Below are 26,026 nucleotides of genomic sequence, written 5' to 3'. Positions count from 1 at the left end.
TTGGTATTGTTGTATGTTGCGTTTATATTTTTGTTCAGCATATATTAAAGATATATCTTAAATAACTATTCCTTATGTTCCTTGTGAAAAGATTTTGGATAAACATTTCAAGCACCATAGAGTTAATTCTAACTTGGTGTAAAACTCTACATGGGCCATTCAGCACCATAGGGCTCATTCTAACTTGGTGGAAAACTCTACATGAGCCCTTCAGCACCATTAGGGTTCATTCTAACTTGGTGTAAAACTCTACATGAGCCCTTCAGCACCATAGGGTTCATTCTAACTTGGTGTAAAACTCTACATGAGCCCTTTAGCCCCATCCTCAAGGAGATTGCAAAACATTCTGTTGTGGCATTTGAGTCTGAGACTAAAATAGACCCCAACTCCTATGGAAATATCTAGCAAAGCCTAGGTACAATTCAAGGTGGTGATCAAACTCACCAAGAAAACCCATAATATTGACTATCAGGCAACATTGAGTTGGAGGTTATAGCTAGCAAAGTACTGTATTTCATCACCAGTTCATGTTCTCGATCAATAAATCTATATTTAATCAATACATTATGAACATTATTGTTGGCAGAGGAAATGTTTGGCTCCAAATTCTAATTTAACACAGTGTGGATGGAAGAAAAATAATGAAAATAATTGAATTACTCATTACATAATTTGAGCACCAGTTTATTTCACATGAATGATGTACTACTGTATGTGATGTTCTCAGTCAAACAACAATAATCTCATAACTAAATCAATTATTTTCTCATTCATAAATATTGTTTTCTCATCCAAATTGTGGAGCGTTTCCATTGTAATGCCTCCACCGGTGGCGGACTTGGGGTCCTCCATGCATTCCAGTAGCCTAATGAGAGAGTGGGAGGGTCAGTCAGTCGGTGCGACTAATAAGGACACGAGGATCTAGTAAGAGATCCCATTCTCACTTTTATTTCTTTACGAGTGTACTTTGGAATAGCTACCGACTATTTTTCCAAACATGCGTTCATAAACGTTCATGGATTGATGCGTTTTTATGCTGGAGGAAACTTTCTCACCAATTGTAAGTAGACCGGTTTGGTTTGATATTCATAATTTACAGGTTGAATAATAATGGCTGCTTGAAATCCTCCTCTGTAATGCCATGTATCGATACGAACTTATAAGTAGGGGTCCTTGGTTCGTGCGTCGAGCCTTGTCGTAGTTTGGCACTTTAGTGGTTTTGCGCACAGCTTTAGTTCATGTTCTGGAACTTGTCTGTCTTGACGGGACGGCTTCAGTCACTCGAAATGATGTATAAACATTCCGTTATGTTCGTGTAAATAGGCTATACTGTGTGTAACATTTGTGTAGCATGCAGTTTGTCCATATGCTCGCAAGAACCGTATTAGGCTGCAGTGAACGGAATGCATAATTACGCGTAATTTGGTAAGTATATCTAATGATTGGGGAGCCTTGAAAATGTGAAAATATGAATATCGCATAAATGGAATAGACTATCATGGAATGTCTCGTCCGCTAGTTCCAAACAATCTGAGTTGCAGCTGTGGCGCTTTTCAATGTCCGACAGACATTATCACTGGTTTGAATTGTGAGATTTGGCACGTTTGAGGAATTTGGCATCTCTCCATCGAAGTTGTATTTTGTCAGTTGGCATCGTGCGCGTGATCTCATCTCACTATGAACGTGATCTGTGTCATACTGACCCGGGACAGTTATGTTCAGGTTCAAATTCATTATTTAGACTAGTTCTACATAGCCGACCCCATTCTATTTAGACTAGTTCTACATAGCCGACCCCATTCTATTTGTTTCAGTTTGGTATAGCCTACAAAGTGTGACTCTTCTGTTTAGCCTATTTTCCTGGTGATCTGATTGCGCCATAATAACGCAGCAACTCTTGCAGTGGACCTGTCGCACCTTGCTCTCACGCCTTCAGTTGAGGTCTGCAGCGGAGCATTGGTTATTTTCAACTGTGATACGACACACATTACATTTGCAGTACACACTTTTCGTTAGGGGGTAGAAAAGGCGCATCTCATTTTACAGTTTTCTGTGTAATAGATTACTAATACTTCACATACTTCATTAATATAATTAATTTCAAAACAAATGTATGGAATTCATTCATATTTTACTGTAAGATGTAGGCGTACTATTTGAATAACTAACTTGTGTTTTATTTTAGGTTTTGAAGGAGTATTTTCTCTTGCATCAGAGAAGACAAGACATGAGTTGCTTGCTAAAATGGGCAGCTTTCCTCTGGATCGCACATACCATTCCCTGCACTGTTGGAATGGCATTGAACGAAAGAATAGGTATGTATCTAACACAGGAGGCTGCTGAGGGGAGGACAGACCATAATAATGTCTGGAATGGAGTGAATGGAATGGCATTGAACGAAAGAATAGGTATGTATCTAACACAGGAGGCTGCTGAGGGGAGGACAGACCATAATAATGTCTGGAATGGAGTGAATGGAATGGCATTGAACGAAAGAATAGGTATGTATCTAACACAGGAGGCTGCTGAGGGGAGGACAGACCATAATAATGTCTGGAATGGAGTGAATGGAATGGTACCAAACACATGGAAACCCTGTGATTGATGAGTTAGATACCATTCCATAACAAAATAACATGTTTTATTGTCACATACACCAGGTAGGTCCGGTGAAATGTGTTGTTTTACAGGGTCTGGCATAGCAATACGGCGCCCTTGGAGCAAATTATGGATCAGTGCCTTGCTCAAGGGCACATCGGCATATTTTTCCCCTTGTCGGCATGGGTATTTGAACTAGTGACTTTCAGTTACTGGCTCAACGCTCTAACCGCTAGGCTACCAATGAGCCACCAACCTCCTGTGGCATGTAAGGACACTGTCACCAACACCAAGATGACTTTGATCTCACAGACACTCTCCTTAGGCTTAGTTTACAGTGGGAAGACATTTTGGGAGCTATGTGGTACACACAGTTTTGGAATTTATATTTCATAGCACGCACTAGGCTAGGCTACGTGGTTGTGCTCAAGATATTGTCTGAAACAGGCAGTATTGTTTACATCCCTTGAAATACATACAGCTAAAAGATAACTACATTACAGGTTGTTGCTACCTGTTTGAGTTGACTTTTGAGTGGTACTAGCATGCCCTTCCAATAACGTTGGGCTAACATTGGTGTTGTCACAGTAGATGATCATGGTCAGATTTTGCCGACAGGAACATGGCAAGTCATTTGTTTGCAGTTTTAGCTACAGTATACGGTCTGGGTCATGTTCAGTTGGCACGAAACTGAAGAAAACCGTCCCAAAAAGACAAACTGGGAAGTGGTATTATTTGAACTTGTCTAATAAGAAACACCCGTTAGTGTTTTCCATTGCACGACGTTGTGAAACGTTTTGCTACACGACCCCGTAGCCGTGCCCCAGTCTCCAAGAGGAAACATGGCTCAATAGAAAAAGGGTCAAAGTTGAGCCCAGTTATAGTTAGGTCTCTTTCACCACCTCTAATTAACAACACTTCTACATCCCTGTCTGGGCTGTGTGAGGCTGTGGCCCAAAAGGCACCCTGTTCCCCATAGGGCACTGGTCAAAAGTAGTGCACTATATAAGAAATAGGGGACGCGGAGTGCATCTTAATGAATGGGTGGATAGTGATGACTAACAACCACTGATGTGGTGAGTGACTGAAGTGCCCCTCCACATGGAAAGACACTGGTCACCTCACAGGCTAACTACTATATTGCAGTCCTGCTGTGCACATCAACCAATGGTTATGTGCCAAGTCCTCAATCTCGCTGTCAGACATCAGATCTCAACGTTTTCGTCTTTGATGACTGAAGTGTTGAGAAGGTATTCTGCACTTGTTTGCTGTCTGCATCTTCATTTTTACTTCCATGAATATGAACCTTGTATGGCTGATGATGTTATCCCTCTTTTCTAGACAACTCTAGATGTCCTCCATTGAAAGTAGACAAGGACCTGTTTTCCTACAGTTTAAATTGTCCACAGCCAGAATTCACCGGTAAGAATTACAGTGTTATGGTGTACAAGTTCCTCAATTGAAATAAATCCATCTCTCTCTCAATGGTTACATACCAAATGGCACCCTATTCACAATATAGTGCACTAATTTTGAACAGGGCTCATAGGTCTCATAGGGCTCTGGTCAAAAGTAGTGCACTATATTGAGAATATGGTGCCATTTAGGACACACAAATCTGTTTGTCTCTGATCCAGGGGGGTAATAACGTTCATGTCTCAGACGTGTCGTGAAAAACATGAATATGTCCACAGGTTATGTAACACAGAACAGAAATACTCTGTAACTCTGCGCTAACAGACGTGCACCAATTGGTTTGAGGCAGCACTGATGGTCAAATCTATTGTCTTTGAAGTAATTATGCATAAATGAACTATATTGTACCATAGGAATGGATCAAACTGGACAGGAGTTTGATGTAAATCTAGAAAGTACAGACTCAATCCATTTTGTTGGATCACCGCACTGGAGTTTAAAACAACACCTTGTAACACCCAGTGCCAGTTTGCTGAGCACAGATCATCTCCATAGAAAGTGTTTTTATTCCAGCTCAGGACGAGGCTGAATCTATGTCAGTGAAGCCGACTTCCTGAGTTTAAACCAGCTCTTCTCGTCCTGTTGTCTCTTTTCTTTCAGGTTTTGATCTGACAGAAAAGTTTCTCCTGAGAAAGGGGGCAGTGACAGAGAAGCGGCCATCATTCCGGCTGGGGAGCAGCCCCCTCATCAAGCCAACAGAGTGAGTAGTGCCAGGCTGGGCCAGGGGGATACTTGGGTGTGACTGGGGGGTAGTTTCATTACTCTGGCCTCACACTTGTTGAGATAATGACAGATCGAGTCATTCAGATCTCGCCTCACGGGTGTATCCTTCAAATGGTATGCATGACAGCAGTTTTGTTGTTCGCCAAAGCTTGCTAGTATCCATGAAATGGCCGTTATCTCTCTAGTCGCTGAGCGTCAAGTCTGTGTGTTTCCTCTGTTCCCTCTCCTTTCATTGAAACGAACTGCTCACTGATAGCTAGAAGAGGGAGACATCGTACACAGAGTGAGTTGAGATGGGCCTGCTGGGTCAGGGACATCTTGGGTGTGACTAGAGGGTAGTCTGGCCAGGTCTATTTGGGCACTAGTTACTGTACGAGTCTGTCAGTCAGTGTGTGATCATGTTGCTTTGTTTTGGAATTGACTGAAGTCCTGGTCCCTCGGGCCATGTGGCTGTGCTCTGTTGGAGTTGGTTTCCATTAAGCTCTGGCTTAACAGCATAAAGTACAGCACAGGTGTAGGATCTTAATTTGAGGCAGTTTCCTACAGTAGGAGAAGAATCCTGCACCAACAGGAACATCTGAATCATGATATTGTGGATTATAATGAATGGATGCTTTTTTAGGGGTTGATACATTTTTGTGATAAAGAATCAAGTCTGAAATTTCAAAGTGGAAATTTCAAACTTCAGAATCCTTTTAAAATATCAAATGCACTACACGTTCTAGTTCTCCTGCAACAGGGTGGTCAAGTTAAGATCCAACATCTGTAGGTTGTGTACTAATGATCAAGCTAATGGCCGCGTAGTGTTCTTTACTTGAGATAATTGGAATTGCCAGTCAGAGTAGAGGCTGTGTGACTGAACACTTTGTTGAAACAGGCTCTGGCTTTAGGAAATATACTATAGAGACACGAGAGTAGGCTTACATGAATGGACTAATGGACTTTTACTACATTAAGTGTACTAGTGGTTATACTAATGGATGCATTGTGCTTTACTTGAGCTACTGTAAGTCAAAGATAAATATATGTTGGTGGTTTGTATTATGTGAGAACCAGAGGTGAGGTCATGGACGTGCTGGGGTTTATAGTCTATCATGAGAGATAATACCTCAAGCGAACCACCTGATTCGGTTCTGTTTGTCCAGCTTGTTCCAATGGATCTCTATAGACTCTGAAGGAGAGACATACTGCACAACATTCACAGAGTTGTTTAGAGAGTTTATCCATCTATTAAATGGACAAACTCACTCACATAAATCAGTCCCCCACATGGCATAGACCGCCTGGACTGGCCTGGGATTTGAAAACAAGCCAGGATGATATCGGATTTCCGTTGCAGCAAACAAATATTTTCTCAGGGTGTAGGTTTTCCGCCTCCTGTTCAGCTGATATGTGGAATAAACTGAGGTTCCACGCTGGCTCACTGCAGGATGACATCTCGTGTCATCAAGAGAGAGAGATCAGAAAGAGAGAGAGACCAGAATAAGAGAGACCAGACAGAGAGAGAGAACAGAGAGAGACAGAAAGTATACCAAAGAGAGAGACCAGAAAAAGAGAGACCAGAGAGAGAGAGAGACCAGAGAGACAGAAAGTATACCAAAGAGAGAGACCAGAAAAAGAGAGACCAGAGAGAGAGAGAGACCAGAGAGACAGAAAGAGATACCAGAGAGAGAGAGAGAGAGAGAGAGAGAGAGAGAGAGAGAGAGAGAGAGAGAGAGAGAGAGAGAGAGAGAGAGAGAGAGAGAGAGAGAGAGAGAGAAAGAAAGAGAGAGACCAGAAAGAGATACCAGAGAGAGAGAACAGAGAGAGACAGAAAGAGAGAGACCAGAAAGAGAGAGAGAGAGATATACCAGAGAGAGAGAGACCAGAGATAGCGAGACTAGAAAGAGAGAGTGGCCAGAAAGAGAGAGACCAGAAAGAGAGAGACCAGAAAGAGGTAGACCAGAAAGAGAGAGAGAGAGAGAGACCAGGGAGAGAGAGAAAGATATGCAAGAGAGAGAGAGAGAGAAACCAGAAAGAGAGAGAACAGAGAGGGGGAGACCAGAAAGAGAGAAAGAGAGACCAGAGAGAGACCAGAAAGAAAGAGAGAGAGACCAGAAAGAAAGAGAGAGATACCAGAAAGAGATAGCTGAAAGAGAGGGAGGGAGAGAGAGAGACATGGGGTGAACCCTGAATCAGCCTACACAGATAATTCCCTGTGCTTTGGTTAACAAGGGCAAACCGAGATGGACTACGCTACTGCAAGACGTGTAGAATAATTTGTACAGAATATTGATATACATTCTGATTTGAGGGAGGACCATTTTTTTACTCAAGGGTAAAGATATGAAAGGGTAAAGCTTGAAAGGGTGCGTCCCAAACAGCACCGTGTTACCTACAGACCCGGGCAAAGGTAGTGCACTATATAGGGAATAGAGTACCATTTGGGACTACCCTGCTATGTATGTATGGCCTCCCGGTGATGTTTACGGCACAGGGTTTTTTGAATAGCCATTTTAATAGATTGTCTAGAGATGAAGGACTAAGTCATATTGATTTAAGGTCAACAGCAGGGGGGGAAACAGTGTCACACCTGTAAATGATTTGTATGTGTAGAGACCTGGTCATGTGATATGCTACCGTGGTATATATACAGGTATATGATGCTACTGTGGTATATATACAGGTATATGATGCTACTGTGGTATATATACAGGTATATGATGCTACCGTGGTATATATACAGGTATATGATGCTACTGTGGTATATATATAGAGGTATATGATGCTACCGTGGTATATATACAGGTATATGATGCTACTGTGGTATATATACAGGTATATGATGCTACTGTGGTATATATGCAGGTATATGAAGCTACTGTGGTATATATACAGGTATATGATGCTACCGTGGTATATATACAGGTATATGATGCTACTGTGGTATATGATGCTACCGTGGTATATATACAGGTATATGATGCTACTGTGGTATATATACAGGTATATGATTCTACTGTGGTATATATACAGGTATATGATTCTACTGTGGTATATATACAGGTATATGATTCTACTGTGGTATATATACAGGTATATGATGCTACTGTGGTATATATACAGGTATATGATGCTACTGTGGTATATATACAGGTATATGATGCTTCTGTGGTATATATACAGGTATATGATGCTACTGTGGTATATGTACAGGTATATGAATTCCTACTTTATGTTTGGGCTCTCCCCTACACCCCTCTGAGGGTTAACCTGTACTGAACATTGGAGTGTAGGACTCTTCTTCACTTCTACTTGCTCTGCTCGGTGACAGTCCTGTGTGGCTCAGTTGGTAGAGTGTGGTGCTTGCAACACCAGAGTTGTAGGTTTGTTTTTTAAAGTTTTTTTTAACCTTTATTTTACTAGGCAAGTCAGTTAAGAACAAATTCTTATTTTCAATGACGGCCTAGGAACAGTGGGTTAACTGCCTGTTCAGGGGCAGAACGACAGATTTGTACCTTGTCAGCTCGGGGATTTGAACTTGCAACCTTCCGGTTACTAGTCCAACTCTCTAACCACTAGGCTACCCTATACCTGTATATATACAGGTATATGATGCTACTGTGGTATATATATATATATTGAGGGCGAGAGGGGGTGAGAAAGAGGGGAAGAGAGGGAAGAGAGAGTGTGTGTGAGAGGGGGAGAGGGGGTGAGAAAGAGGGGGAAGAGAGAAGGGAGAGGGAAGAGAGAGTGTGTGAGAGGGGGAGAGGGGGTGAGAAAGAGGGGGAAAAAGAGAAAAGGGAGAGGGAAGGGAGAGTGTGTTTGAGGGGGAGAGGGGGTGAGAAAGAGGGGGAAGAGAGAAGGGAGAGGGAAGAGAGAGTGTGTGAGAGGGGGTAAGAAAGAGGGGGAAGAGAGAAGGGAGAGGGAAGAGAGTGTGTGTGAGAGGGGGAGAGAGAAGGGAGAGGGAAGGGAGAGTGTGTGTGAGAGGGGAGAGGGGTGAGAAAGAGGGGGAAGAGAGAAGGGAGAGGGAAGAGAGAGTGTGTGAGAGGGGGTGAGAAAGAGGGGGAAGAGAGAAGGGAGAGGGAAGAGAGTGTGTGTGAGAGGGGGAGAGAGAAGGGAGAGGGAAGGGAGAGTGTGAGAGGGGAGAGGGGGTGAGAAAGAGGGGGAAGAGAGAAGGGAGAGGGAAGAGAGTGTGAGAGGGGGTGAGAAAGAGGGGGAAGAGAGAAGGGAGAGGGAAGGGAGTGTGTTTGAGAGGGGGAGATGGGGTGAGAAAGAGGGGGAAGAGAAGGGAGAGGGAAGAGAGTGTGTGTGAGAGGGGGAGAGGGAGAAGGGAGAGGGAAGAGAGTGTGTGTGAGAGGGGGAGAGAGAGAAGGGAGAGGGAAGAGAGTGTGTGTGAGAGGGGGAGAGAGAGAAGGGAGAGGGAAGAGAGTGTGTGTGAGAGGGGGAGAGGGAGAAGGGAGAGGGAAGAGTGTGTGTGAGAGGGGGAGAGAGAGAAGGGAGAGGGAAGAGAGTGTGTGAGAGGGGGGAGAGAGAAGGGAGAGGGAAGAGAGTGTGTGAGAGGGGGAAGAGAGAAGGGAGAGGGAAGAGAGTGTGTGTGAGAGGGGGAGAGAGAGGGGAAAGAGAGAGTGTGTGAGGGGGGAGAGAGAGGGCGAGACACCGCATTCATCCAATTATCTGAGTACTTTGACAGGTGATGTTGCCTGTCAGCTGGGAGGTCCGGTGGAGGGGGACTTGAGAAGGAGGTAGGGGGGACACCATGAGGTGCAGAGGACCTCCCCTTTCTCCCCTTTCCTTCCTCCTCCCCTTTCCTTCCTCCCCTCCTCCCCTCCTCCCTTTCCTTCCCCCTACCACCACAACCTCCAAACATCTCTCTCTTCACTCAGGAAAAGCAGAGGGGCTCGACTTTCTGGGCCTGGTTAATGTTCTGTCCATCTGGCAGCTCCCAGGCCAAACTGATACTCTTACCCAGAGTAGGATCTCTCCTCTCTTAGTGGACTGATTGTGTGATTAATACTGTTCCACAGAGATGGAGGGATCTCTCCTCTCTTAGTGGACTGATTGTGTGATTAATACTGTTCCACAGAGATGGAGGGATCTCTCCTCTCTTAGTGGACTGATTGTGTGATTAATACTGTTCCACAGAGATGGAGGGATCTCTCCTCTCTTAGTGGACTGATTGTGTGATTGTACATTGTGTCTGTATGCCAAGCTCAATGACAGGTTCTGGAGTGTGAAATCAAAATGAAATCAAGTACCACGTCTGTCTGTCTGTCTGTCTGTCTGTCTGTCTGTCTGTCTGTCTGTCTGTCTGTCTGTCTGTCTGTCTGTCTGTCTGTCTGTCTGTCTGTCTGTCTGTCTGTCTGTCTGTCTGTCTGTCTGTCTGTCTGTCTGTCTGTCTGTCTGTCTGTCTGTCTGTCTGTCTGTGGTGATGTATGTCTGTCTGTCTGTTTATGGTGCTATCTGTCTATGGTGCTATCTGTCTGTGGTGCTGTCTGTCTGTGGTGCTGTCTGTCTGTCTGTCTGTCTGTCTGTCTGTCTGTCTGTCTGTCTGTCTGTCTGTCTGTCTGTCTGTCTGTCTGTCTGTCTGTCTGTGGTGTCTGTCTGTCTGTCTGTCTGTCTGTCTGTCTGTCTGTCTGTCTGTCTGTCTGTCTGTCTGTCTGTCTGTCTGTCTGTCTGTCTGTCTGTCTGTCTGTCTGTCTGTGGTGATGTATGTCTGTCTGTTTATGGTGCTATCTGTCTATGGTGCTGTCTGTCTGTGGTGCTGTCTGTCTGTCTGTCTGTCTGTCTGTCTGTCTGTCTGTCTGTCTGTCTGTCTGTCTGTCTGTCTGTCTGTCTGTCTGTCTGTCTGTCTGTCTGTCTGTCTGTGATGTCTGTCTGTCTGTCTGTCTGTCTGTCTGTCTGTCTGTCTGTCTGTCTGTCTGTCTGTCTGTCTGTCTGTCTGTCTGTCTGTCTGTCTGTCTGTCTGTGGTGTCTGTCTGTGATGCTGTCTGTCTGTCTGTCTGTCTGTCTGTCTGTCTGTCTGTCTGTCTGTCTGTCTGTGGTGATGTATGTCTGTCTGTCTGTTTATGGTGCTATCTGTCTATGGTGCTATCTGTCTGTGGTGCTGTCTGTCTGTGGTGCTGTCTGTCTGTCTGTCTGTCTGTCTGTCTGTCTGTCTGTCTGTCTGTCTGTCTGTCTGTCTGTCTGTCTGTCTGTCTGTCTGTCTGTCTGTCTGTCTGTCTGTCTGTCTGTCTGTCTGTCTGTCTGTCTGTCTGTCTGTCTGTCTGTCTGTCTGTCTGTCTGTCTGTCTGTCTGTCTGTCTGTCTGTCTGTCTGTCTGTCTGTCTGTGGTGTCTGTCTGTGATGCTGTCTGTCTGTCTGTCTGTCTGTCTGTCTGTCTGTCTGTCTGTCTGTCTGTCTGTCTGTCTGTCTGTCTGTCTGTCTGTCTGTCTGTCTGTCTGTCTGTCTGTCTGTGGTGATGTATGTCTGTCTGTCTGTTTATGGTGCTATCTGTCTATGGTGCTATCTGTCTATGGTGCTATCTGTCTGTGGTGCTGTCTGTCTGTGGTGCTGTCTGTCTGTCTGTCTGTCTGTCTGTCTGTCTGTCTGTCTGTCTGTCTGTCTGTCTGTCTGTCTGTCTGTCTGTCTGTCTGTCTGTCTGTCGTGCACACACTATTTTGTATGTTGGTGCTATGTCAGTGAGTTATGGATGGTGCTACTGGATGGTTGTGTTGTTGTCTATTCATGAGTGGGTTTGGAGTTGTTCCATTTCTATATCTGTGTGTATCTGTAGTGTAAGTCTCACTGTGTTACTGTATTCTGCCCTGTAATGTTAGTCTTAGTGTGTTACTGTATTCTGCCCTGTAATATAAGTATGTGTGTTACTGTATTCTACCCTGTAATGTAAGTCTCAGTGTGTTACTGTATTCTGCCCTGTAATGTTAGTCTTAGTGTGTTACTGTATTCTGCCCTGTAATATAAGTTTGTGTGTTACTGTATTCTACCCTGTAATGTAAGTCTCAGTGTGTTACAGTATTCTGCCCTGTAATGTTAGTCTTAGTGTGTTACTGTATTCTGCCCTGTAATATAAGTATGTGTGTTACTGTATTCTGCCCTGTAATATAAGTATGTGTGTTACTGTATTCTACCCTGTAATGTAAGTCTCAGTGTGTTACTGTATTCTGCCCTGTAATATAAGTATGTGTGTTACTGTATTCTACCCTGTAATGTAAGTCTCAGTGTGTTACTGTATTCTACCCTGTAATGTAAGTCTCAGTGTGTTACTGTAATCTACCCTGTAATGTTAGCCTCAGTGTGTTACTGTATTCTACCCTGTAATGTTGGTCTCAGTGTGTTATTGTATTCTGCCCTGTAATGTAAGTCTCAGTGTGTTTCTCTATTCTACCCTGTAATGTTAGTCTCAGTGTGTTACTGTATTCTACCCTGTAATGTTAGTCTCAGTGTGTTATTGTATTCTGCCCTGTAATGTAAGTTTCAGTGTGTTACTGTATTTTACCCTGTAATGTTAGTCTCAGTGTGTTACTGTATTCTACCCTGTAATGTTAGTCTCAGTTTGTTATTGTATTCTGCCCTGTAATGTAAGTTTCAGTGTGTTACTGTATTCTACCCTGTAATGTTAGTCTCAGTGTGTTACTGTATTCTACCCTGTAATGTTGGTCTCAGTGTGTTATTGTATTCTGCCCTGTAATGTAAGTCTCAGTGTGTTTCTATATTCTACCCTGTAATGTTAGTCTCAGTGTGTTACTGTATTCTACCCTGTAATGTTAGTCTCAGTGTGTTATTGTATTCTGCCCTGTAATGTAAGTTTCAGTGTGTTACTGTATTTTACTCTGTAATGTTAGTCTCAGTGTGTTACTGTATTCTACCCTGTAATGTTAGTCTCAGTGTGTTAATGTATTCTACCCTGTAATGTTAGTCTCAGTGTGTTATTGTATTCTGCCCTGTAATGTAAGTTTCAGTGTGTTACTGTATTTTACTCTGTAATGTTAGTCTCAGTGTGTTACTGTATTCTACCCTGTAATGTTAGTCTCAGTGTGTTAATGTATTCTACCCTGTAATGTTGGTCTCAGTGTGTTATTGTATTCTGTCCTGTAATGTAAGTCTCAGTGTGTTACTCTATTCTACCCTGTAATGTTAGTCTTAGTGTGTTACTGTATTCTGCCCTGTGATATAAGTATGTGTGTTACTGTATTCTACCCTGTAATGTTAGTCTTAGTATGTTATTGTATTATGCCCTGTAATGTTAGTATCAGTGTGTTACTGTATTCTGCCCTGGAATATAAGTCTCAGTGTGTTACTGTAGTCTATCCTGTAATGTAAGTCTCAGTGTGTTACTGTAATCTACCCTGTAGTATTAGTCTGTGTGTTACTATAATCTATCCTTTAATGTAAGTCTCAGTGTGTTACAGTATTCTACCCTGTAATGTAAGTCTCAGTGTGTTACTGTATTCTACCCTGTAATGTAAGTACAATTTCTATCTTTCTTTTTAACTTTCTTTTTATCTCTCTCAATATTCTGTCTCTTATGATACCACTGAACACATCAGTGAAATTGCAAATTCATTGTTTCCAACCGGGGGTTATTCTCTCGCTCTCTGTATTCTCTCTTTCTATTCTTTGTTCTCTCTCTCTACTCTCTCTTTCTATTCTTTGTTCTCTCTCTCTATTCCACCCACACACTTTTGAGTTTGAAAGAAAGTGCTTGTGTTCACACTTTCTTTGATTGTTTGCATATTCATAGTCTATGCATCAATGAGGTAACATATTCGTTCCGAGCTTGATCTGGTTGTGCTTCTTGTTTGTTTCTTGAACACGAGCTGACGATGCAAGTCATTTTGGAATCCATGATTAGATTTCTGTCAGACTCACTTTGTCAAAGAGTGAAAGAAGAGGACAAATAAAATAGTTTTCAGAAAGTTTTGTCACTAAAGTGGTACCTTGTTTCTACCCACAACCCCCCAGCAGTAAGAGGGAAACATTTTTAAATCACTATTTTGACGGTCAATCTTTTTGTAGGTGAATGAGAAATATTCATCAAATGAAGCACTTCTAGACCAGAGGCTAAAACAAAGGGTCCTAGTTTTGAACTAGAGGATTCATAGACAGGTACCACTGGACAGGCACCACTGGACAGGCACCACTGGACAGGAACCACTAGACAGGCACCACTGGACAGGCACCACTGGACAGGCTACACTAGACAGGCACCACTGAACAGGCACCACTGGACAGGCTACACTAGACAGGCACCACTGGACAGGCACCACTGGACAGGCACCACTAGACAGGCACCACTGGACAGGCACCACTGGACAGGCACCACTGGACAGGCACCACTAGACAGGCACCACTGGACAGGTACCACTAGACAGGTACCACTAGACAGGCACCACTGGACAGGCACCACTGGACAGGCACCACTAGACAGGCACCACTAGACAGGCACCACTGGACAGGCACCACTAGACTGGCATTCAGAAAGGAGAGGACTTTAAATGTGTTTGGGGGAAAGCAAACGCTGTTCAAAAACCAACTCCACTTGATAGGAGCATGTGTTTGAGCCACAGATGGTAAGCTGTGGAGGAGGGGGGGTGTCAGTAATGTATAACCCTTGACCTCTAACCCTTAGGGTTCAAGTGTTCCAGTGTAGATAATGTGTGTAAATGACCTCAACAGGCTCATTTACACACACTAACATTAGATATAAATACAGTGGCATGTGAATGTATTCACCCCTCTTGGCATTTTTCCTATTTGGTTGCCTTACACCCTGGAATTAAAATATATTTGTGGTGGGGTTGTCTCATCATCTGTATCATTTGTTTTACCCAGCATGCCTACCACTTTGAAGATGCACAAGGGTTTCATAGCAAAGGGGGTGAATATGTACGTACGCACGCACCACTTTTCAGGTTTTTTAAACAAGTTATTTTTTTCATTTCACTTCCCCATTTGGACTATTTTGTGTATGTCCATTACGTGAAATTCAGATAAAAATGGACTTAAATTTCAGGTTGTAAGGCAACAAAATAGGAAAAATGCCAAGAGGGGTGAATACTTTTGCAAGGCCCTGCACCGTGAAGAACAGATTGCAGCTCAGTGAGACCTGTGTTATTAAAGGTTCGATGGAAATTAAAAGTACATGTTTTAGTCCCCTCTCTGGGTTCAATTAGTCTAATTCCTTCAATGTATCTCTCTCCTTATTCCATACACATAACTATCCCACTGAGAACACATTGGTTGAATCAGTATTGTTTTCACCAACGTGGAATAGATGTGGAATTGCCGTCTGGGCCCAGATGGGATCTCTGCTGTTTTATGCAGGAATTCCAAATCATTCTTTTAGGTGGAATCTCAGGGAATAAACGTCTAGTTTTATGAATAGTCCTGCTCATCTCTCTCCGTTGAATTGCAATATAAATGTTCTCTCTTTGCCCCAAGGCGACGATTCACCTTCCCAGTCTCTCTCTTTCTCTCGCCTACCCTCAGAAAGCATTTGATCTTTCTGTGGCTTTAACCTCGCTGCATATATATTTGAATCGTATGCTGTGTCAACGTTCTGTGAGAATTCAAGGGACACACAAGGCAGGAGGGGTATCTCTGAGTGAATAGGTCTTGAGCTATGAAGAGGAGAACTCATTTCCAGCCTATCTGAAGTGAGCTTAGTCTCTCGCTTACTCTTTAGTTACCTCTCTCCCCCCCCCCCCTTTCTCTGTGTCGCTTGCTGAATGTCTCTCTCCATCTCCCCCACCTCTCTCTCTCTCTCTCTCTCTCTCTCTCTCTCTCTCTCTCTCTCTCTCTCTCTCTCTCTCTCTCTATCTCTCTCTCTCTTCCCCCCTTTCTCTGTGTCGCTTGCTGAATGTCTCTCTCCATCTCCCCCACCTCTCTCTCTCTCTCTCTCTCTCTCTCTCTCTCTCTCTCTCTCTCTCTCTCTCTCTCTCTCCTCTTCCTTCCTTGATCTCTCTCTCCATCTCTATTCCACTCTCTCTGTTGCCCTCTCCTTCTCTCTCTCTCTCTCTCTCTCTCTCTCTCTCTCTCTCTCTCTCTCTCTCTCTCTCTCCTTCCTTCCTTCCTTGATCTCTCTCTCCATCTCTATTCCACTCTCTCTGTTGCCCTCTCCTTCTCTCTCTCTCTCTCTCTCTCTCTCTCTCTCTCTCTCTCTCTCTCTCTCTCTCTCTCTCTCTCTCTCTCTCTCTCTCTCCCTTCCTTCCTTGATCTCTCTCTCCATCTCTATTCCACTCTCTCTGTTGCCCTCTCCTTCTCTCTCTCTCTCTCCCTCTCTCTCTCTATCTCTCCCTTCCTTCCTTGATCTCTCTCTCCATCTCTATTCCACTCTCTCTGTTGCGCTCTCCTTCTCTCTCTCTCTCTCTCTCTCTCTCTCTCTCTCTCTCTCTCTCTCTCTCTCTCTCTCTCTCTCTCTCTCTCTCTCTCACTCTCTCTCTCTCTCTCTCTCTCTCTCTCTCTCTCTCTCCCTTCCTTCCTTGGTCTCTCTCTCCATCTCTATTCCACTCTCTCTGTTGCCCTCTCCTTCTCTCTCTCCTTCTCTCTCTCTCCCCATGTCTTCGAATGGCCTTGTCATTGCATAATTGTGATTTCTGCTAAACTTGAAAGATTGTGTTTCAGGTGCTTCACTTTCAGCTGTTAATGCATTACTATCGTCTAATCTGAGTCCCAGGTTCAGTTTGAGGGGTTAAAGTGTTGGTTCAACAGGATGGAAATAGGAAATAGGAGGAGAGAAGTATCAGTGAAGAAATGGAAGAGGAATAGTGTTAGTGTTTCTGTAATGAATGAGGTTCCATCTACAGTGGGGAGAACAAGTATTTGATACACTGACGATTTTGCAGGTTTTCCTACTTACAAAGCATGTAGAGGTCTGTATTTTTTATCATAGGTACACTTCAACTGTGAGAGACGGAATCTAAAACAAAAATCCAGAAAATCACATTGTATGATTAGCATTTTAATTAGCATTTTATTGCATGACATAAGTATTTGATACATCAGAAAAGCAGAATTTAATATTTGGTACAGAAACCTTTGTTTGCAATTACAGATACTGTAGTATGCTGTAGTATACTATATACTGTAGTATATACTGTAGTTAGCCAGGGTCTTGTGTTTTCTAGTCTAGACCTGTATGTGAAGTAAGAGGAATTTAATTGAAGTTTGAATAAATGATTATTCGATTTGGAATGACAGGGATGCTGAAATAACTGTAATCTGGCTGGATGAATCATGTTTGGCATAAAATTCTAGCTTTATATGTAAGCGGCCATTTTGCGCTAGGGGGCTATAGAAGAACGTTGTCAAGTGATTCAAGTTGATTTGTTTTCTTACTACACAGTCATAGAAAGCTATAAGACATCCAGCATGATTATTCATATTCATTCTGAATGTTTATTTTTGACAGTCCATTTAGCAAATTTAAATGCTAATTTTATGGGTAAAATCTTCTACGTCAGCTATTAATGCTCTTCCAACCAAGACTGAAAGGTCCGAAACAATATTTTCACTGTTAGGCCCATTGTTAAGTTTCATATATTTTTGTGATTCAATTTGACAATATGCAGCTCGAACAATGTACATTTTTACTTTCAGATTGGTGTTCCCCAATGGTCTGTCCAGTGAATATTCTCTAGTTACCACCTTCCGGCTGAGGAAAACCACAAAGAAAGACCGCTGGTATCTGTGGCAGATATTCGACCAGACGGGAGGTACCCAGGTAGGTCTGAGTGTCCACTATATGGATATTCATGATGTCTGGATGTATAGCATTGAATTGGGTTTGTCAGTGGGGCAGGTCAGTCGGTCCATCGGCTGGTTGGCTGGTAGGTCCGTTGGCTGGTAGGTCAGTCAAGTCGGTTGGCCGTGTGGTCAGTAAGTCGGTCTGTCGGTTGGTTAACCATTGGTTAATTGATCAATGTTTTCATGCCATGACGGATGCTTGTATCTACCATGACCCTGATGGTAATGGTAATGAATGGAAGGCAACACTTTACCGGCAGGTATAAAGCTTTATAACTTGTTATGAGACAATATAATGTCTTAATGTCCTCCGGCTCTATCTTCAGGTGTCTGTAGTGTTGGACGGTGCTAAACGAGCAGTGGAGTTCTCAGCCCGGGGCCTTCTGAAGAACAGCCTCCACTACACCTTTAAGAGCCGAGACCTGCACACCCTGTTTGACCGCCAATGGCACAAGCTGGGTGTGGCGGTCCAGAGCAGCATCGTCTCCGTTTACATGGACTGTAAACTAATAGAGAGGAGGCTGACAGACGAGAAGGATGAAATCGACCCCAGCGGATATACGCTGATTACAACCCGGGTGGAGGATGGACGGCCTGTAGATGTACGTTTAGGCCTAAAGCCCCAATCTGGAAGTATAACCGTTCTGAAATTCATAGACGGAGCATGACTGACAGTCCATGAGATCGACATTATACTTTTAAACATACAGTAACTATATATGGTTGCCTTCAAGGGCAATGTCTAGAAGGGTCCCAGCAAACCGGGAACATTCCCAGAACATTAGCTAAGATTCCCATTAAGTTCTAGTTAGGGTTTTATCTAACCCCTGGATGATAACATCCCTTTTGATAACAAAATATTTTATTTTTCAAAAAATATTTTAAATGAAATATCGTTGGAATATTCTCCTAACATTCACTAAAATGTTGTGCACAACACCTGTAAAAATCATCACAGAACATTCCTCAATAGTTCTCATTGGGCTTCTAGGTAATGAAATAATTTAATTAATAAATAAATAAATACATTTCCCAGCAAACCAAAATTGGCTCTGTGAAAGTTCCCAGAACATTTGTTAGGTTGTCACAAATGTTCTTGTTACACAAAAGCTGTCCATTCATGGTGATGAATGTTTAACATTTGCCTGATGTTGCGAGAGCATTCCTACAACACATTTAGCCTGTTCGTTAAAGGTTCCCAGAATGTTTCATTAGGTTGTGGGAACAGTCTGGTGGGATCATTGAGGGTTGTCGTGTCTTTGGCTATGCCGGATTAAGTGATATGACATGCTATTCTATAAAATCCTTTCTTCGTAATTAATATTACCTGATTGAGCTAATCATGTAAATGTAATTAACTAGAAAGTCGGGGCACCATGAAATAATATTTATAGAGCTGTTATCTTCCGAATAAACTCTTAAAGACCTAGTAATATTTTACATTAATAGCAGTCAATATTAATCGTCACCTTATTTCAGTCTCATCTGAAAGTTGTAAATTCTTGGTTGTCTTCACGAACCCTGGCTTACAAGTTGAATCAGCAATACAGAATTGGGTTTAATTATTTATTTACTAAATATCTAACTAATCACACAGAATTACATATACACAGAATGAATCATACATTGATTACAAATGATGTCATAAAGGATAACGTCCCTAGCGGAGGGAACAGATATGACAGCTGGTTACACAAAGGACGGGGGTTGGGTTTGAGTGAAAGAGCGGGAAGATTTGAAGAACAATCGTCCTCGGAACAGGAGGTTACATTTTCGTCAAGGCTTTATATCGTAAAATATGAAAACCCAAATATCTCATTTGGAAGCTAAAATTACATTTAAGCCTTTCACAAATAATTGTATATTTAAACATTTGAATTGCACAACAGTTCCATGTGAATCTGATAACTATAATGTGTAGACTTTCCCAGACACTGTTTAGGTCGTCCTGTCATCAGTCATAATGTCTCAGATGACAACCAAACTGATATCATATTCATGAAGTACTAACGCATATTTTCAACTGGTTCTATTACCAAAATATGGTTCCTTTCCTTTCCTCTCTATGAGTCAAGAGATAGGCAAGGGAGAAAGGTATTTATGGGGGGAGGTCATAAACCTTACCCACAGGTAACGTTCTCCTAACATTCACTAAAAGGTTACTCACAGGCCAACGTCATGACAGGGTACATCACAAAATAGATGTTCCCAAAACAACAAACTGTCCAGTTATGTGGATGATTCTACAATGTTTCTTTTGGGGTACAAAACACATTCACCTGATGTTACAAGGATGATCTCAGGTGGTAAGGGTAGGCAACAACACATCTGCCACGCTGATCCTCAACAAGGGGGACCCTCAGGGGTGCATGCTTGGTCCCCACCTGTACTCCCTGTTCACCCAAGATTGCATGGCCATGCACGATTCCAAAACCATCATCATGGGAATGGCGCCAGAGGTGATGGCTGCCATTTTACAGGCTTCTAACCAACTGTGTTATTTTGTGTGTTTTTTCGCATTGTTACTAACTTATTTTGCACATAATGTTGCTGCTAACGTCTCTTATGACTCAAAATAGCTTTTGGATATCAGAACAGTGATTTCTTAACTAGAACTGGACAAATATTTTTTTCTTTAATAAGTCTGACACAAAGGATATACTGCTTCTCCGATACCAGGCCCAAATCCCTGTCATTCGCGTGAAGAAAAGACGGAAATACAGGGGCGGAAATCGGGGTGCCTTGTGAGAAGTTGTCGGTGAGTGAGTAACCCGCCTCTACCATCCGTTCTATTGGCCAACGTGCAGTGACTGGAAAATAAACTGGATGAGCGCCGTGTGAGACTATCATACCAATTCTCCGCTCGAAACTATCCTACCAACGGGACATTAAAACCTGTAATATCTGATGTTTTACCGAGTCGTGGCTGGACCACGACACAGATTTTATACAGTTGGCTGAGTTTTCCATGCATCGGCAGGACAGAACAGATACGTCTGGTAAGATGAATAACAGCTGGTGTCTAATATTAAAGAGGTCTCAAGGTATTGCTCGCCTGAGGGAGAGTACCTCATGATAAGCTGTAGACCACACTATCTACCAAGAGAGTTTTCATCTATATTTTCCCTAGCTATCTATTTACCACAACAAACCGATGCGGGCACTAAGACAGCACTTAATGAACTGTATAAGGGAATAAGCAAACAAGAAAATGCTCATCTAGAAGCGCCGCTCCTAGTGGCCGGGGACTTTAATGCAGGCAATCCTTTTTACCTAATTTCTACCATTATGTCATATGTGCAACCAGAGGAAAAAAAACTCTAGACTAGACTACCTTTGCTCCATACACAGAGATGCATACAAAACTCTGCATCACCCTCCATTTGGCAAATCTGATCATAATTATATCCTTCTGATTCCTGCTTACAAGCAAAAACGAAATCAGGAAGTACCAGTGACTCGCTCAATACGGAACTGGTCAGATGACGCGGATGCTACGCTACAGGACTGTTTTGCTAGCACAGACTGGAATATTTTCCGGGATTCATCCAATGGCATAATGGAGAATACCACCTCAGTTCATCAATAAGTGCATCGACGACGTCTTCCCCACAGTGTCAGTACGTACATTTCCCAACCAGAAGTCATGGATTACAGGCAACATCCTCATGAGCTAAAGGCTAGAGCTGCTGCTTTCAAGGAGCGGGACACAAATCCAGACGCTTATGAGAAATCCCGCTTTGCCCTCAGACAAACCATCAATCAGGCAAAGCGTGAATACAGGACTAAGATTGAATCCTACTACACCTGCTCTGACGCTCGTTGGATGTGGCAGGGCTTGTAAACTATTACGGACTACAAATGGAAACTGGACAGCTGTGTGATCACGTTGTCCATAGCTTATGTGAGCAAGACCCTTAAACAGATGTTACTCACATCAGAAAGGCCGGATTACCTTGACGTGTACTCAGAGCATGCATGGACCAACTGGCAAGTGTCTTCACTGACATTTTCAACCTCTGACCGAGTCTGTAATACCTACATGTTTGAAGCAGACCTCCATAGTCCCTGTGTCCAAGAAAGTGAAGGTAACCTGCCTAAATGACTACTGAACTGTTGCACTCACGTCGATAGCCATGAAGTGCTTAGAAAGGCTGGTCATGGCTCACATCAACACCATCATCCCAGCAACCCTAGCCTCATTCCAATTCGCGTACAGCCCCAACAGATCCACAGATGATGCAATCTCAATCGCACTCCCCAATGCTCTTTCCCACCTGGAGAAAAGGAACACCTATGTGAGAATGCTGTTCATTGACTACAGCTCAGCTTTCAACACCATAGTGCCCATAAAGCTCATCACTAAGCTAAGGACCCTGGGACTAACAACTCCCTCTGCAACTGGATCCTGGACTTCCTGACGGGCCTGTTGTATTCGGCGCATGTGACAAATAACATTTTATGTGGTAACTGAATGTCTGCATAACTGGACAGTTTTTGTGTTTTGGGAACATATCTCTTGACCAGTCAGTGTTACCACAATCTAATGAAATGTGAGGAAATGTGTTCTGGGAACGTACTTGTAATATCTCATGTTTTTTGCACCCTTAAAGAACCATTCTAGAAGCGGAGGCCCAACTGGACAGCTTTTGTGTTTGGGGAACATATCTTTTGTGATGTCCCCAAAAGTTCCCACCAGACTGTTCCCACAACCTAATGAAACATTCTGGGAACCTGTTAAAGAACTTGAAGAAAGATATTGAATGTTCTTGAAGCATCAGGCAAATGTTTTATACAAGCATTCTAAAAAAAACATTTGCCGCGAACAAACTAATGTTCTGGGAACTTTCACAGAACCAATTTTGGTTTGCTGGGGTTGCTTAGTTTCGGTCAAAGAAACATTTTCATATTTCAAAATATACATTGTTAGCTTTTTGAAAAGCTAGTTTTTCTCTATATCTGAATCATCATAATGTCCCTAACAGATGTCTTTCTCTCCAGATCGAACTGCAACAAATCCTGATCTACTGTGACCCATACCTGGCTGAGATGGAGAACTGCTGTGAGCAGGCAGGATCTACGGTAAGATCTTTTACACTCCTTTTATGTACAGTGCACATTTTAGGACACACTGTACATGAGACCTTCGACGTGGCTTGATATACAGTAGAGCAGGGTTATTCAATTCTTACCCTATAAATTCCGGAGTACTTCTAGTTTTCTGTTCTACCTGATAATTAATTGCACCCACCTGCTTTCCCAGGTCTAAATCAGTCCCTGATTTAAAAAAAATACATTTTACCAGGTAAGTTGACTGAGAACACATTCTCATTTACAGCAACGACCTGGGGAATAGTTACAGGGGAGAGGAGGGGGGTGAATGAGCCAATTGTAAGAGGGGAATATATCTTTTTAAAGCAGTGGAACTGGCTTCTTGGTCGATATTTAAATTTAAGGGCAATATGTAACATAATCTGGTTGAGTTGTGTTTGTCCTTCTTGAAAACTACCCAAATGAATAATGTTTCTTCCATAGGGGACATCTTATCCAGGTTACTGTGCAATATCTTTGTGACAGCTGCTGATGTAAAACAGGATTTATCAATACATTTGATTGATAGATTGATAGATAGATATTCTTCTGTTAGATCATATTGCAGACCAGGTCAATGGAGAGTGACCTTACAGACTGTGGATGAATCCCAAATAGCACCCTATTCCCAGTATAGTGCACTACGTTTGACCAGAGCCCATAGGAAAAAGCGTGCAATTTGGACTGCTAACTGTGTTTAAAAGGAGAAGTGACCTTTGACCTTTTGACAGTTAGGCCTACATGTATTCATAACCATGTTGTCATCTCAGTGAGTGTTGGGTTATGTTGATTCAATGTGCGAGGTCTCATGTGGTCTATATGGTTGGAAATAGTGTGTTTCAGTGACCTCTCACCTTTGACCTCTGACAGTTCTAATATATATCCATAACCAGGATGTCATCTCAGTGAGTGTTGGGTTATGTTGATTCAATGTGCTAGGTCACATGTGGTCTATATGGTTGGAAATAGTGTGTTTCCGTGACCTCTCACCTTTGGCCTCTGACAGTTCTAATATATATCCATAACCAGGATGTTATCTCAGTGTGCATTGAGTTTCAGTACTGGGGCTCAGTCAATATGGTAGGAAATAGTGTATTGGCATTCAAAACCTTAAGTATTGTCCTTTAAGTATTGTCCTTTCCTCATTCCCCTGGGACAGTCATCTAGTTCCACAGTAATTAAGGTATCTCACTGGGTCAATGAATCATTAGACATTAACTGATTATAAATATGGTAGTGGTACTGGACTGTTATTACATTTCAGACTATTTGAGAACTGCATTTCAACATGTGTTGTATTATAATTGTCTGGTTTCCTATTCCCAAATTAAGCCTACTCCTAAACTAAATAGCACTTTCAATGGAGATTTTACGTTGCTTTCTAGACCAAAATTCTGTCTAGCCCTGGACTCAAGTTCAAGTGAACTAGAAAACATAATTGAATAACAACACGAAATGATTAGGCTTAAGGTGGTTCCAGGAAACTGGCCCTTAAATAGCAGAGTAATGTGTCTAAACAGTTTGTATGCAGTGGACATATATAAAATAGTCCAAATTTGGTGAAGTGAAGAAAAAAAAACTTGTTTCAAACAATTAAAACAATTTTAAAAACGGAAAAGTGGTGCGTGTAAATGTATTCAGCCCCTAAATAAGACCTGGTGCAACCAGTACCTTCAGAACTAATTAACAAATGAACTTAAGTCCACCTGTGTGCAAGTGCCACATGATCTGTCACATGATCTCAGTATATGTACACCTGTTCTGAAAGGCCCCACAGTCTGCAACATGACTAAGCAAGAGGCACCACCAAGCAAGCTGCACCATGAAGCCCAATGAGCTCCAAACAGGTCAGGGAGTGGAGAAGTACAGATCAGGGTTCGGTTATAAAAATCCATTATTAAAAAATTGAAAGAATGTGGCACTACAACAAACCTGTCAAGAGAGGGCCACCCACCAAAACTCACAGACCAGGCAAGGAGGGCATTAATCAGAGATGCAACAAAGACACCAAAGATAACCCTGAAGGAGCTGCAAAGCTCCACAACGGAGATTGCAGTATCTGTCCATAGGACCACTTTAAGCCATACACTCCACAGAGCTGGACTACAGAAGAGTGGCCAGAAAAAAAGACATTGCTTAAAGAAAAAAATAAGGAAGCACGTTTGGTGTTCGCCAAAAGGCACGTGGGAGACTCCCCAAACATATGGAAGAAGGTACTCTGGTCAGACAAGACTAAAATAGAGCTTTTTGGCCATCAAGGAAAACGCTATGTCTGGTACAAACCCAACACCTCTCATAATCCCAAGAATACAATCTCCACAGTTAAAGCATGGTGGTGGCAGCATCATGCTGTGGGGATGTTTTCATCGGCAAGACCTGGGAAACTGGTCAGATATGAAGGAATGATGGATGGCGCTAAATACAGGGACATTTTCTAGGGAAACCTATTTCAGTCTTCCAGAGATTTGAGACTGGTACGGAGGTTCACCTTCCAGCAGGACAATGACCTTAAGCATACTGCTAAAGCAACACTTGAGTGATTTAAGAGGAAACATTTGCATGTCTTAGAATGGCCTTGTCAAAGCCCAGACCTCAATCCAATTGAGAATCTGTGGTATGACTTTGTACACCAGCGGGAACCCATCCAACTTGAAGGAGCTGGAGCAGTTTTGCCTTAAAGAATAGGCAAAAATCTCAGTGGCTAGATAGAGACATACCCCAAGAGACTTGCAGCTGTAATTGCTGCAAAAGGTGGCTCTACAAAGTATTGACTTTGGGGGGGGGGGGGGGGGGTGAATAGTTATGCATGCTCAAGTTTTCTGTTTTATTGTCTTATTTCGTGTTTGTTTCACAATAAATTAACATTTTGCATCTTCAAAGTGGTAGGCATGTCGTGTGAATCAAATGATACAAACCCCCCCAAAATCTATTTTAATTCCAGGTTGTAAGGCAACAAAATAGTAAAAATCCCAACTGTAAATCTTTGTATTGATCCTACAGTGTGAGCCTAGCAGGGAGGGCCCTGGTGCTGGAGGGGTGACTCCCAATCCCTTGGATACAGATGGAGCAGGCCAGCTCCCCCCGGATGCTCTCCCAGCCCGTCCAGCCAGCTCGGGTCCAGCGGGTCCAGCATTCCAGCAGTGACAGATGTCAATGTTCAGCAGAGAAGGTACAGTCCATAGAAATATCCTACGTCCCAAACAGCACTCTATTCTCTGTTTTGTGCACTACTTTTGACCAAGGCCAATAGGGAATAGGGTGCCATTGTATTCGATAAACATTTTTAGTAAAAGTATGAATTTCAGCACCCTTTGGAAGGACTTCTTGTTGTACAGGACTAAAATAGGTACAGGTAAGCGTTTTCAGGACATCAAGTATCGACTGGTGGCAACTCAATGTTGTTGCTAGCAAAT

The 26,026-nt window shown here is 42.8% G+C and overlaps 1 protein-coding gene across 1 annotated transcript; it reads left to right on the top strand.

Annotated features, from left to right (window-relative positions):
- Nucleotides 1–933: 933 nt before the first annotated feature.
- LOC124024903 (collagen alpha-1(XIX) chain-like) lies at nt 934–25,694 on the top strand (the record flags this gene model as incomplete). The annotated part of the gene is made up of 8 exons (XM_046338636.1): nt 934–1,060; nt 2,186–2,315; nt 3,940–4,020; nt 4,675–4,774; nt 17,376–17,499; nt 17,849–18,124; nt 22,524–22,604; nt 25,614–25,694. Coding segments are annotated over exons 1-8 (900 nt in total), but the record flags the coding sequence as incomplete, so codon positions are not given.
- Between the last annotated feature and the right edge of the window lie 332 nt (nt 25,695–26,026).

This window comes from Oncorhynchus gorbuscha, unplaced genomic scaffold, assembly GCF_021184085.1.
Source record: "Oncorhynchus gorbuscha isolate QuinsamMale2020 ecotype Even-year unplaced genomic scaffold, OgorEven_v1.0 Un_scaffold_2059, whole genome shotgun sequence".
Taxonomy (NCBI): Eukaryota; Metazoa; Chordata; class Actinopteri; order Salmoniformes; family Salmonidae; genus Oncorhynchus; species Oncorhynchus gorbuscha.
The sequence above is the reverse complement of the archived record's forward strand: the minus strand, read 5'-3'. Positions and strand labels throughout refer to the sequence as shown.